A 14735-nucleotide genomic window follows, 5' to 3' on the forward strand; every position below is an offset into this window, starting at 1 on the left:
GCCAAGGTGGCCTTGGCCTCCGAGGGCTTCTCACTTCTCACTCTGTCTTTCCAAGGTGCTTTCCTCATCCCCTACCTGATGATGCTGGCTCTGGCTGGGTTACCCATCTTCTTCCTAGAAGTGTCACTGGGCCAGTTTGCCAGCCAGGGGCCAGTGTCTGTGTGGAAGGCCATCCCGGCCCTACAAGGTGAGTCTGCCCTGCCTCCCAGCCTCCTCAGCCCTCTTCTGCTCTCTCTGGCACCATGCAGCCCCCAGGAGGGAGACCTGCTTTTGTGAACAGGATAACTCACATTTTCCGTTATTTGATCCATTCTACCTCTGGGACCCTCTGAAGAATGGCCCAAGATTGCCTCTGGCATTGGTCCGTTCCTCGCAGAATGCCTCAATCTCCCTGATGGACACAGAATCCACTCCACTATTTGTGTATCCATCTGTGAAAGAGAGCCAAGACCTAGGTCCCCTCCCTGTGCCCAACTGTAAGCATTCCCTAGGACTTGGACTGGAATGAGTCCCTGGAAATCTTGCTTCCACAGGCTGTGGCATCGCAATGCTGATCATCTCCGTCTTAATAGCCATATACTACAATGTGATTATTTGCTACACACTTTTCTACCTGTTTGCCTCCTTTGTGTCTGTGCTGCCCTGGGGCTCCTGCAACAACCCTTGGAACACGCCAGAATGCAAAGATAAAACCAAACTTTTATTAGGTAAGTTTGGATATCCCTACGTTAAGTGGTGGGCAGAGATGAAAACAACCAAATATACTTAATTCTAACATTTAAGGAGCTCATGGCTCAGAGGAGGGGTGATGACATTTTTGTTTGCCCATGACTAACTGGAGTGTTTGTTAAAAATGCAGACTTAGAGGGGCGCCTGGGTGGCGCAGTCGGTTAAGCGGCCGACTTCAGCCAGGTCATGATCTCGCGCTCCGTGAGTTTGAGCCCCGCGTCAGGCTCTGGGCTGATGGCTCAGAGCCTGGAGCCTGTTTCCAATTCTGTGTCTCCCTCTCTCTCTGCCCCTCCCCCGTTCATGCTCTGTCTCTCTCTGTCCCCAAAATAAATAAACGTTGAAAAAAAAAATGCAGACTTAGAGGCTCACTGGGTAGTCTGATATATTAGATTTGGATGGGGTTGGGAAATTCGCATTTTAGCAAGGTCTTCAGGTGACTCATATGTACTGTACAATTTGAAAGCAATGGGGTCCTAGAGTCTAGGAGAGTGATGTCTGTGATCCTGGATCACACTTCACAAAATACTGCTCAGTGCATGAGGTAACTAGGAGAACAGATACTTGAGTGGCAGACCTCTGATAGAGATTAGAAACGTGCATAATGTAGTACCTAGAAATGGAGAAGTCTGCCTGGGGAGTCAGGGAAAGTTCCTGACGGTTCAAACCTGAAATCCCCTAGGACGTGAGAGCTTGTGGGGTGCTGTCAGCTTGCTGGGTCAAAGGCAGGTGGATGGAAGTGAGGAGGAGCAGGGTAGACTTGTCAGCAAGGCTGTCTGGCCTAAATGACATCTTTGCCCTTGACGGTACATGGGTCTTGGGCAGGTAACCTTTCTCTCTGGATCTGCATTTTTGTCACTTGTAAAGTAGGAATAATAGTGTTCTTTATCCTACCTACCTCACGGGATTGCTGTAAGGAAGCCAGAAACAAAGGATATGGGAGCAGCTGGAAAAGTATAGCCTTCTACAAATAGAAGGTGCCTCGGTCACCTTTGTCACCTTTGAAACCTCTCTGTCATTTCAGTGGGCACCAATAAGCAAGTAGTTTCTTCTTTTTCCAGCAGATCTGTTATTCCCCTTAAGCTCAATCTGTGCTGAGGTCAGAATCTGTGATCTCTACATGATTGGCTCTTAGTGTAGGCCCCCAAATCAGCTCCTTTGCCCTTACAGCCAGCACATTGCAGAATGAGGGCATTATTTAACCCTTTGAGTGTGTTATGAGAGAAAGATGAATTCTTCCCTGCCATATCCTTGTAGAGGATGTGCACATACCTAAAGGCAGTAATTCACACTGGAGTATTTTCACACACATTGTGCATATACATACATGCCATGACCAACCTCCACCTAGAGTGGCTTTGACTAAGACTGAAAAAGAGCTAAAACTAAAGACATGTGCCCATGGAAGTCAAACCCTGTGCACCTGGAAGTATTCAGGAATGGGGGATGGGGTGTGTGGAGGTTCCCAGGTGGGTGGCTCGACGAGAAGCGTCCGTTAGACTCTCTTTGCCTCAGTGTTCTCACAGTCTCAGTGTTGGTGGATTCTTGGCTTAGGGCAGCAGTTCTCAGCCCAAGCTGCTATACATCAAATCACCTGGGGAACTGACAAGTCAAGACATCCCTTAGGGTCCACATAAGACTAATTAAATCAGACAATTTAGGGATAGAGTCAAGGATCCGTAGTTTTAAAGTGCCCCAGGAACCAAAGAACCACTAGGTTGGAGTTTGATCACACCTCTTATTGATTTAGATGCCCTTAACCATTTTTGGAATGGAATGCCCCCTCTCCTTGCCTGCATTTCTGCCATCCCAGTGGTCACCTCTACAAAGCTGCTCTCTGGGAGAATTCCACTCAAAATCTGTTCATGGATTCACAACTAACAATTAGCTGCTGGAGTGCCTTCCTGGAACTTTTTCTAGGATGTAGAGTCTAGAATGCAGAAATACCTCAAGGTCATTCCCCAGACTTGCCTGTCCTTCCCAGATTGTGCCCGGGAGGGAGGTCACTTTTCAAGGGAGAACCTGCTGGAGGAGGACTGCTGGCTTGAATCAGGCTCCATGGGAAGTTTGCCTGAGGACTTCCATCAGGAACCATAGATGTCATGGCGATCAGTGTCCCACAGCTGTCCTCCAGGAGGGGCAGTAGTTCAGAAACAACATTCTCTTCAACAAACATATCCACTAATATTTGTGTGGCACCTTCACACTTAAATAACAGCTAGCACCACTTTCGACATGCCAAGGACTATGGGAACCCTTTTACTTGTATTACCAACACACAACAAGTCAACACATGGCTTCTATTATTATTCCCATTTTACAGATGAAAAAGCTGGAGCTCAAGGTCATAGAGCTAACTCTGTGGTAGACCTGGGATTTGAACCCAAGTTTGCCTGCCTCCCAGGGCCATGGTTCTAAAGCATCATGCCAAATGCTCCCCAGTCTACAAAGCAGCTTTATAAAAGATGTCCCTGCTCTTCCTAATAAGAGCCCTAAGAGTTCCAAGGGGCAGGTGACATGATTACCATTTTGCAGTTGAGAAAGTGAACTTGAAGAGAGTGGAAGGGTCAGGCTGTAAATCGAAAGGTAGAACCAGCACCGAGATTTAGATGTCATGACTCCTGATTGTCTGCTCATCCAGGATTCCCGAAGGCTCCTTGGTCCATCAGGTTCTGCCCCATCAGTCCTGGCACAGTGACATCAGTCCATGTGTTCCCTGTCTGTTAGGGACTGAGATTCCCTGGGCTAAAAAGAAAGCTTGTCCGACAGTCGTTTGACTTAGTAGATCCACTTCTGGGGATCAATCTTAAGGGGGGAAATCAAAGACCCAGATAAGACTTATACATGATTATTCATTGTAGCCACATTTACAGTCTTGGAAAACACTAGAAACACTTAAATGTGTGACCAAAATGCAAATAATTCTTGAATAATCCCATAGTTCAAATAAACTGTAGTGCATCCATAGAATGAAGTATTCTGTAGTCATTAAACATGAATATTCATAAAACACGGGGAAATCCTCCCCCAAATACACAAAATGTTTACTGACAGATTTGGGACCATATTTTCTTTTCTACCTTTTCTGTCATGGACACATTTATTTTATAGCCAGAGTGTGTGTCTCTGTGTATATATACACACTTATATTCGTTTGTGTGTATTTTTTTTTTTTTTTGAAGCAAGCTGAGCATGTTGTCTAGACCAGGAATGTGGGAGAGGGTGTTCCTGGATTTGTAAAGTTTCCAGTCTGGCGGATGATAACATTAAAGGCAGAGTAATGGCATTTTACAGCTAAGCTCCTAGTTGACTGGTACAAACCATAAAAACTATGCAAGCTCTGAGCAGAGAGAGACAATGGACATTTTTCACTCTGATTATTCCCTGGGAGCATATGAACAGGCTGGACAGATTTTTATCTTATTCTTAGCAAGTGCTTTAAATTCCACTCCCATTGAAAACAATTTTTTTTAATGTTTATTTTTGAGAGATAGAAACAGAGCACTAGTGGTGGAGGAACAGAGAGAGAGGGAGACACAGAATCTGAAGCAGGCTCCTGGCTCTGAGTTGTCAGTGCAGAGCCTGACATAGGGCTTGAACTCATGAACCACTAAATCATGACCTGATCTGAAGTCGGACACTTAACTGACTGAGCCACCCAGGCGCCCCAATCCTCCACTTTTTAAAAAAAATTTTTTAACGTTTATTTATTTTTGAGACAGAGAGAGAGCATGAACGGGGGAGGGTCAGAGAGAGAGGGAGACACAGAATCTGAAACAAGCTCCAGGCTCTGAGGTGTCAGCACAGAGTCCAACGCGGGGCTCGAACTCACGGATCGTGAGATCATGACCTGAGCTGAAGTCAGACGCTTAACCGACTGAACCACCCAGGCGCCCCAATCCCCCACTTTTTTAAAGCAAGTTTCCAATCTTCACTCTTTCTCTGTGCAGTCCCTCCATCTGTTCGCTGTACTGTCTGCACATGACTGTGTTCCATTACTGAGGCCAGGCTCTCCCTTGTGGAAGTATCGGTCCTTTGGTGTCCTGGGGTGACTTAGAAAGGGCGGTGGTGGACTGACTTGCAGCAGTCAGGCTGCTCTTGAACTTGCTGCTCTTGAGTTCTCTTGAACTCACAAGTCATGAGTTCAGATGGTGGATATCCCAGACCCTTTCCCAAATGGCCATTCTGAGAAATGTTTAGAAAATGGAAAAATCCCTTCCCTTAGCGCAGTGTTCCACAAATAACCTCCAGGCTCAGCCTCTGTCCTATAGCTGCCCTACCATGTGATAGTGGGCCACTGGTCTCAGAGGAGGAATTGGATAGCTCACAGTTATGACTTTTAGTCTTAGCGAGGAAGTGTTTATCCCATGGCCGGCTCAGCATTGCTAGGGTCATATCGCTCCAGGAGCCTGACTCACCACCGGGATGCCAGGGCCCTGTACCCCAGCCCCCCAGCCTTGGCTCTGTCCATTGTTAGAGGCTGGGCTTGCAGCATGTTTCTAAGGTGTGGGTTGTAAGACTGTCTTCCTTAGGAGGACTCAACCTTTCAGATGTCTAATGGAGAATAGCTAATCCATGCCCTGCCAACTGAGACCAGCGACTGTTCTGTGAAATTAGGAGCCGACTGGGTCATTTAAAATGGGAACAACAAAAATACCATTTCTATTCCTGGAATGGCTTAATTTTCATTAGAACTTTAATTAAATGATCCCTTTTCTCCCTGGTCTTTCGTGTGCTTTCATTTATTAATAATTGCCCGAATAAAGAGAATCCCATTCGAACAGCTTCCAATTTAGCACGATCGTTATCGCTGTTCTTTGTTCAGGGTTGCTGGGCCGCGGAGGTCTGATGACACGGCCCATCCTTCCTCCACTGGCCCACCTGAAGGCGCTGCGCGCTGGGAAGCACGCTTCTGCCGCCCAATGGTGGGAAGGGACATTGCAGGAGGCTGGAGGCCGCATGGAGCCCGCTGCAGTGACGCAGGAACAGCGTGACTTTGCACTGCCGCTGAGAGTAGGGATCCAGAGTCGTCCAGGGAAGCTCTCTAGGGAAGCTGCCCGCATGATTCACAATGGCAGTTCTGGAAGCAAGCGATTTGGCATTTGCCCGCGTCTTAGCGGTTTCTTCGGTCTTAGGGGATGGACGTACTTCTTGGCAGGAGGACAGGAGATAACTTCTGCGCTTACTTACAGAAAAGGGCTGTGGATGGTCCTTTGTTGTCTTCATTCAGATTGCTGCTGGGGGAAACAAATGCTCCCTTTGTAAATATTTGATAATTAGGTCAGAATCCCTCCGGAACTCTGTTATTTGATTAGACTAAAGATAATATTGAATTCAAAGGTATTTTGAGGACTCTAAAATCAGCGGTTCTCAACTCCGGGAGATTTTTCAGGAGACATTTGATAATGTTTATAGATATTTTGGGTTATCACAACGAGGGTGGTGGGGTGTTGATGGAGGGGCGGAGATGCTCCTGCCATCTAGTGGGCAGAGGTCAGCGATGCTGTTTATCCTGCAATGCACAGGAGAGCTCCCGGCAACAGAGAATTAATTATCTGGTCCAAAAAGTCAGTAGTACTGCTGTTGAAAACCCTGGTTTAAAGAACTAATCAGAGGGAAGAGGGGCGCCTGGGTGGCTCAGTCAGTTAAGTGTCTGACTTCTGCTCAAGTCATGATCTCACAGTCCGTGAGTTCGAGGCCTGCATCGGACTCTGTGCTGGCAGCTTAGAGCCTGGAGCCTGCTTCTGACTCTGTGTCTCCCTCTCTCTCTGCCCTTCCTCCGCTCATGCTCTCTCTCTCTCTCTCTCTCTCTCTCTCTCTCTCTCACACACACACACACACACACACACAAATAAATAAACGTTAAAGAAAAATAACTAATCAGAGGGAAGAGAGTCTTATAATTGTTATTTAAAAGTTTTTATATGATATAATGAGATATTCTGGAGGAACGAGCAGGAAGTGGTAGGTGATTTATGGCTGGCCAGTGAGATTGTGGGAGATGTCACTGAGGACTAGAGATGCCCACCCCATAAAAATGTATGACAATGATGACTGAGCTATGGCTAAAATTTAGTGAGTCCAGCAGCGCTCAAGGCATTGTGAGATTTTTTTTTTTCATTCCTGATATCACTTACTTTGGTTATTGCAACAATCTTGTAAGCTAGATATAACAATTATCAGACAACAGAGGCTTGGACAGATAAAGGGACTCCTCTAACTCCTCTAAACTCTCAGGGCAGAGGAGCCTCTGAACCCATAGTCTTATCCACTTTACTGTTCCACAGGTAGCATGCATTAGGAGTCCATGCACCAGATTCAGGTGGCCCTGTCCTCTTTTTTTTTGTTGTAGTTTGGTCCACGATATCTAAAAATAATTTGACCTTATTTCCAACATTTTAAAATGGAGAGATTTCAGGGCACCTGGGTGGTTCAGTCAGTTGAGCGTCTGACTCTTGGTTTCCATTCAGGTCGTGATCTCACAGTTCGTGAGTTCAAGCCCTACATCAGGCACTGTCAGTGCCGAGCCTGCTTAGGATTCTCTCTCTCACTCTGCACCCCCCCCCCCACCCACTCTCTATGTCTCTCTCAAAATAAATAAATAAACGTAAAAAAATAAAATAAAGTGGAGAGATTTCATGTAAATATCCAAATTTTCTGCATCTTTTGCCAGAACACAAGGAAAAGGCATGGCCCCGTTTGTCTGGAGTATCCTCTGGTTTGCCAGAGTCCCCACCTCGCCTTATCACCCTCTATTTTATGCCTTCATCATTTGTGTCACCAGCCTGGTTTATGAAGGTGTTTGAATCTACGATCCCTGCTCTCTGCTTCACAGTACAATGGTTAAGAGCATGGCCCCCAAAGAAAGAATGCTTGTTTGCCTCCTGGTTTTGCTGTATGACCTTGGCAAGCACCTGCTCTTCTCTGTGCCCATGTCTTTATCTGCAGCATAGACAATGACAATACCTACCTCATAGGGGTGATGTGAGGCTTGAATCAGTCCGTGCATATAAAGCACTTACAAAGGTACATGGTATGTGCCCTGTGTTAGCCATTGTTATAGTTACTTTTCACTCCTTTGTAAAATAGTATCTTTGAGGATAAAACAGTATCCTGGTGGACTCTATTTAAACTGCCAGGTGATGGGTATTTATAAGGCTGTCAGAGAGGCATTGTAATATAGTCAGAAAGACTTCAGCTTCTTCCTATTTGAAATGAGCATACTAATATACACCTCCCAAGGTTGATGAGGATTTCATGGGATGGTCCTTGTTAAAGTGTCCAGCGGAGTGCCTGACCTACTATGATCCACGTGGTGAGTCCCCCCTCCCCATCCCACCCTAGGTCAGGCCTTCTCAGCCTCGAAACCCTGGACATTTTGACTGGATAATTCTCTGTTGTGGGGGGCTGGCCTGTACATTGTAAGATATTTAGCAGTATCAGTAGCCTGTACCCGCTAGATGCCTATAGCATCCTATTCCCTAGATATGGCAACTAAAAACATCTCCAGACATTGCCAAGTGCCCCGTGGGGGACAAATTCATCCCCAGGTGAGAAGCACCGTGTTAGGTCTTGTTGTAGGCTTACAAGCACATGGCATGGTCTCTGCCTCCTCAAACCCATGTGTGTGTGTGGGAGGCAGATGCAGCATGTATCTTAAGGCACTTACCGTCTGTCAGCCATGTGCCAGGCGGCGGGTTCAAGGTGAACTCATTAGTAAGCCTCCTGTGGTAGTCCTTAAGAAGGTTTGCTTATGTCTGATTCAATTTCAGATTACAGATTTGAATTTTCAAATTTCAGTTACAGATTCGTTTCTGCAAGCCATTTGTTTCTTATGGAGTCCTAGGATCTGGGTTTGAATCCCGATGCTCTTCCTTATTGGCTGTGTGATTTGAGTAGAGTTACTTAACTCCTCTGAGCCTTTTTCCTTACTTTAAAAATGGAGGTAATAGGGGTGCCTGGGTGGCTCAGTCGGTTAAGCCTCTGACTTTGGCTCAGGTCATGATCCTGTGGTTTGTGAGTTTGAGCCCGGCATCAGGCTCTGTGCTGACAGCTCAGAGCCTGGAGCTTGCTTCAGATTCTGTGTCTCCTGATCTCTCTGCCTTCCCCAACTCACGCTGTGTGTGTGTGTGTGTGTGTGTGTGTGTGTGTGTGTGTGTGTGTGTGTATGTGTGTGAGAGAGAGAGTGAGTGTGTGTTTGTGTGTGTCTCGAAAATAAAAATAAACATTAGGAAAAAATGGAGGTAATAGCACTTACCCTTAGGCTGTTGTGAACATTAATGAGATAACCATGCAAAATGTGTAGCATGGCTCCTGCCACGTAGGGAGTTCTCCGTAAATGACAAGCTTTGTTAGCACAGGGCACTGCTGTGGGTCCTGGGGGCTCTGGGATGACTAAAACATAATCCTGGGGTTCATCTGCACCTGACAGATGCACCTTTGTTCAGGTAACACTTTCCAGGTTAGTCTCTAGCATTTGGCAAATACTTTTGGCTCTTATTCTTCAGTTGCTAGAGAGAGGAGAGAGATGTGTGTAATTTCTGTACAGATTTCACTGTGTTTCCGTCCCATCTTCTTCTAAACAGATTCCTGTGTCATCAGCAACCATCCCAAAATACAGATCAAGAACTCCACTTTCTGCATGACTGCCTATCCCAACTTGACAATGGTTAACTTCACCAGCCAGGCCAATAAGACGTTTGTCAGTGGAAGTGAAGAATACTTCAAGTAAGATTTTTTTTTTTAAATAAACTTTCTAAGGGAAACCCAGTGAATTAATGAATTTTCAAGTTGTGGTCCAAGGTGTGGGTGGTCCAAGGGATGAGCTGCCTCCGTCTGCACCCTCCGTACCTACTCGAGTGATCTGGGAGGAAGTCTTCTTCCCTGGTGGGACTTCTGAGAGCAAATTGTTGTGTTTCTTGGCTTTGGAGAGGGGACGTGATTGCATGCTCTTGGGAACAGAACTGGTATTGCTGTCACTCCTGGTGTTGGTGACAGAACACTGCAAAACCTTCAGCCAACGTGACTGAAGCAGACCTTCACTGAACTAGGTTTTGTTTATTTTACTTTATTATTTTATTATCTATTATTTTTATTTATTTTTAAATATAATCTATTGCCAAATTGGCTAACATACAGTGTATACAGTGTGCTCGTGGTTTTGGGGGTAGATTCCTGTGATTCATCGCTTACATACAACACCCAGTGCTCATCCCAACAAGTGCTCTCCTCAATGCCCACCACCCATTTTCCCCTCTCCCCTGCACCCCATCAACCCTCAGTTTGTTTTCTGTATTAAGACTCTTATTGTTTGCCTCCCTTGTTTATTTGTTTTTTTTTCCTTCCATCTAAACTTGGGAAGGGAGGCAAAAAGTAAGAAAACAAGTCATAATTTAGTTTAAAGAAGAACACTCTCTCTCTCTTTTTATTTATTTATTTATTTAAAGTTTTTTTTTTTAATTTATTTTTGGGACAGAGAGAGACAGAGCATGAACGGGGGAGGGGCAGAGAGAGAGGGAGACACAGAATCGGAAACAGGCTCCAGGCTCTGAGCCATCAGCCCAGAGCCTGACGCGGGGCTCGAACTCACGGACCGCGAGATCGTGACCTGGCTGAAGTCGGACGCTTAACCGACTGTGCCACCCAGGCGCCCCTCTCTCTCTCTTTTTAAAAACAGTTTTGCCTTACTTTTGTACTTTTTACATTCTTTTTTTTTTTTTTTCAGTCTTTGAGGATTGAAGTTAAGGAATAGTAGGAAATCCTTAGCCACCATAGGAGGATTTAATAAAATTTATGGAATCGTTTATTAAAGGAGATAAATGTAGACAGGGTTCAGTGGAGGGTAAATAAGGAACGTTCTCCAGTTAAGCTTTATGTCGGGGTTGTAAACACGGATGTGCCCAGGGGCTTGGCAGGGAGGTTTTAAAATACAAACTAGATGATGGAGAATGGTGGGGACAGTGGCAAACTGGAGAGCCCGTCTGCCACGTGAGAGGGAGGCTGCTCCGCTCCAGGTGACAGTGTCATTTGGAAAGGCAGGCCGGTGCTGCTAGAGCTTGCATTCTGTAAGACAAGTTGGAAATAAAATCTGAATTTCTTACGTGTCTCTCCCATTTTAGAGGTTAGCAAATTCATTCATATAAAACACTGGGGCCAAATGAAATCCCCATATCAGTGGGCCCCTGGTTTGTGGCCTTTACTTAGATAGTAAGAAGTGGTCTCCACTACCTCTCCCAATAGCCATTAATTCTGATTCCAGGTTCTCTCTCCTGTGTGCACTCAGAGGCGTCATGGTTGTTTCCTGCAGAACAGAAGTGAGAGTTAGACTGAATGATAACCTAATCCCTTTTGAAGATAATGTAGGAGCAGAGAGAGTGGGTCACCCCGATCACTGGGAAACCGAGTCTTGGTGGTTAGGTGAAATCTGATCACATAATCCATGTGGTTAGGTATATGGTACAATGATTTGTGAATATGTTTTTGGTGGTCTTTACTTATTCTCTGGGACTAGTCTTTATTTCCAAGAGGATTTGTTATCAGGAGCCATTTGGGAGGTCCCTCGTTAAAGCATGGGCTACTTGACATGGCCAAGATGCTGTGGAACGGTTGCCTCGATGGTTTACCCATCTGGGGAGTGGGGACATGGGGGAGGACTTTTTATTGCTTGGGAGACATGGTCCCTAAGTTTGGGGGGGCCTAGGCCAGTTCCACACTTGGCCACTTTTACCAAGCTCTTGAGCCCAGGTTGCCCCAGGGGTTGAGACCGAAAGAGGCTGGGGCTGTGCCACCATGGAGTATGGCCATCTCTGTTCCCAAAAGCAGGGCTATGCGCTGCCAAATAGCCTCCCAAGTGCATACCCGCTAGCTGCCAGAGGGCACCGCTGCCAGCTAGGCCAGGAGTGGAGCCACCACCTTCACGTCCCTGTGCAGGTCAGGACACTCTGGGTCGACATTTCTGCAGTCCCGTCGAGTCTGGATTCTGGCTGGCCCTTTGTTCAGGTCACAGAAAGCTACAAGCGCAGCAGCTTCATCCAGGGTGCAGGACTTGATCGTTGCAGAGCTGAAGGGATTGTCTGAATCATGACTCAGTGTCCCTACAGCTACCTCGTGTCACCAGGAGGGGGGAGGGGACTGCTTGTGCCAGAACCCCCAATGCCCTTGGACTTGCACTTGTACTGGGGCAGCTCCCGATGGCAGTAGAGCTGACTTAGCCTTGCTCAGAGGCTGCCAGGGCCATAATGGGCTTCCCACAACATAATTAGAAACCCAGTAAATCCAACTGGCCTCTGTGCTAATGTATGGGCTTGAACCCAGATCGGCACATCCCTCCCCCTGATCTCATCAGGTCTCTCACCAGGACGGTGAGAGTGGCTGGGGTTTATTCAAGGCTCCTGGCTCTGCTGGGAGATAAAAGCCTGCAGACTCTCACCTCCTTCCCTCCTCCTTCCCCTCCCTGATCTCTCTTTCCACCTCTTAGGTACTTTGTGCTGAAGATTTCTGCTGGAATTGAATATCCTGGGGAGATCAGGTGGCCACTAGCCTTCTGCCTCTTCCTGGCTTGGGTGATTGTGTATGCGTCCCTGGCAAAAGGAATCAAGACTTCAGGAAAAGTGAGAACTTGTATTTATCTTAAAAAGTCTGGGACTCCCAGGGGTGGTTGTGTTATGGAGCCGCAAAAGAGCCAGGAGACGTGGGGATAAATTCTGACTTTGGCCCTGAGTGGCTCTGGGACCTTGGGCAAGTGACTTCACCCTTGCCTTTAAAATGGGATAAATAGCATGTTTCTTTCAGGGCTGTTTTAAGGATCAAATGAGACAAATACACACAGAGCTCCTGAGTGATGGTGTGGTTGCTGATTAGTTTCCTTCCTCTCCTGTCGGGGGCTGCCACTTTGTTCACCAGATGGGATCTACCTCGCATGATTGAGTCACTCTCCCTAAACTCCAGAATTAGTGCCGCTGGCTTTTTGCTTCTTGGCCTGGCTGCCTGGTCAGTTATTGCTTCTGCTGAGAAGCTGGAAAAAGATCAAAATTGTGAAGTGGATTCCCTCTCCTCACTCCCACCAGCATATTTTGGACTTTTCACGCCCTTTTTGCGACCCTCAGCCCAACACTCTTCCACTCTGAGTGCCCAGAGCACTAAATGGGGACAGTCCTGACGGTGAGATTTTGGTTGAGCGAATCCTTGGCCGCTCTTGCTGATTAGTGGCTTGGCCAGCCCTTTGGAGACATTGGAATTCCCACCCCGAGCTCAGTTCCAAGGCACAGAAGGCAAGGAGTCCAGGAAACCTCAGGACACACTGGACGTTCTTGTAAGGGTCATGGTATTTTCCCTCATTTTCCTGCCGCTTTGGGAAGAACCCCATTAAACAGTTAACCAGTCACTCAGTGATAACCAATGATATTTAATCATCCTCAGAGTCCATTTGTGTGGCTTGGGATGAAACCCGATGTGTCTTTAAGGCCCAAGGAATGAGAATGTGGTGGTGGGCTCAGACCATAGGTTGTGGAGTTGATTTGGTCTGGGTGTCCCAGCCAGGGCTTACGGTGGTGATATCCAAACAACCCACTTTGGAAGGATCAGGCCTCAAGGGCACATGAGTCTTTGTCATCTCCCACCTCCCAGGCAGGCCTCACACCCCCCACCAGGCACCCAAACTTGGCACCCATCAGTACAGAGGGGAGTCTGTCTTCTTCCTGGGTGCATGGTCGTGCTCATAGGTACCTTTTGATAACACCTCTTTCTGCTGCCCTCCCTGTAATCTGGGACCACGGGAACTTGAACTGTAGACCCCCACAGGATTGTCAGGATTACAGGAGGTGATTGGTACACCTAAAATCCCATAAGGTTGGGGGAGAAGCAGACTGGGGGTGAGGAGACCTGGGTTCTAGTCCTTTGGAACTTCTCATGGTGTTTGCTGTATAGGAACATCTCTGCTTGGGCTCTGGCTGAGGTTCTGATTTGCTCTTAGCTTTGATTTGTTTTTCTGCTAAAATGAAGAGCAGAAACCTAACTATTGCAGAAGTCCTCAGTTTCCCCATTTTTAGAGTAAAGGCAATCAGGCTGGGTGATGTCTAAGACATCTGTCTGAACACTTGCTAGGTGAGCTGACCTCAGTTTTCCCCTCTGACCTCAGTGTTCCCTTCTGTAAAATGAGAGTTAGGATCAGATGACTCCCAAGGAGCCTGCTGGGTTAGACTAGATTGTTCTTCTAGGGCAGCAGGAAGATGGGGGAAATGTTGACATGACCCTCACAACAATGGCCAGCGTGTCCTGAGGTTCCCGAACTCCTTGCCTTCTGTGGCTTGGAACCAAGCCAAGTGACTGCTTAGCAAGAGAGGCCAAGTATTTTTCAAACAAAATCTCACTGGCAGGATTGTCACTTACAACTCGAGACAGGACAACCTCAGCTTGGTTGAAGTGGCCAGACAGGTCTCTAGCAGACAGTCTCTAGCAGGATAAGCTAGAAGGGGTGACTGTAGGAGAAGAGGTGATGGGTGAGGAGGGAGAACAGTGGCCCTGTTGGTGACCTGGGGAAGGATGGCCTGCTGGCTCTAGAGTCAGATCAGTCTGAGTTCAAATCCTGCCCCTATCGCTTTCTCATTGTGTAATTCTGGACCAACTGTTTGGCCCATGGAACCTCAGTTTCTGCATCTGTAAATTGGGAAAAACAGTACTTACCGCATAGGACTGTTACAAGGATTAAATGAGATCATATATGTATAATACCTGGTATCTGGTCAGCTCTTCACTAGCATTAGCTTTTCTCATCTTTGTTATTATGAATGACTGATGTCTTGAGGGGCCACTGCAGCACTCTGACATCCTGGTAGCTGTGGTGGGGAAATGGGAAGAGAAAGGGAGCTTTGTGGAACACCGTGTGCCAGGCACTATGCTAACTGCTACACACGCATTAGTTCATTCGATCTGCACAACAGCAGATTGAATAAATAAGGACATGTATTCCCATTTTATGTATAGAGAAGGTGAGGCACATCAAGGTAGAGGAA

At 46.8% G+C, this 14735-nt stretch overlaps 1 protein-coding gene across 2 annotated transcripts in view; it reads left to right on the plus strand.

Annotated features, from left to right (window-relative positions):
* SLC6A5 (solute carrier family 6 member 5) overlaps positions 1–14735 on the plus strand; it is a 67989-nt gene that overhangs the window by 16671 nt on the left and 36583 nt on the right. For both annotated transcript variants that reach the window (XM_019812187.3, XM_019812186.3), the window contains 4 exons: positions 56–187; positions 534–707; positions 9312–9453; positions 12203–12335. In XM_019812187.3, the coding sequence (XP_019667746.2) occupies positions 79–187; positions 534–707; positions 9312–9453; positions 12203–12335 (558 nt within the window). In that variant the 5' untranslated portion in view covers positions 56–78. The remainder of the gene's footprint in view (positions 1–55; positions 188–533; positions 708–9311; positions 9454–12202; positions 12336–14735) is intronic.

Source organism: Felis catus, chromosome D1 (genome assembly GCF_018350175.1).
Source record: "Felis catus isolate Fca126 chromosome D1, F.catus_Fca126_mat1.0, whole genome shotgun sequence".
NCBI classification, from domain to species: domain Eukaryota; kingdom Metazoa; phylum Chordata; class Mammalia; order Carnivora; family Felidae; genus Felis; species Felis catus.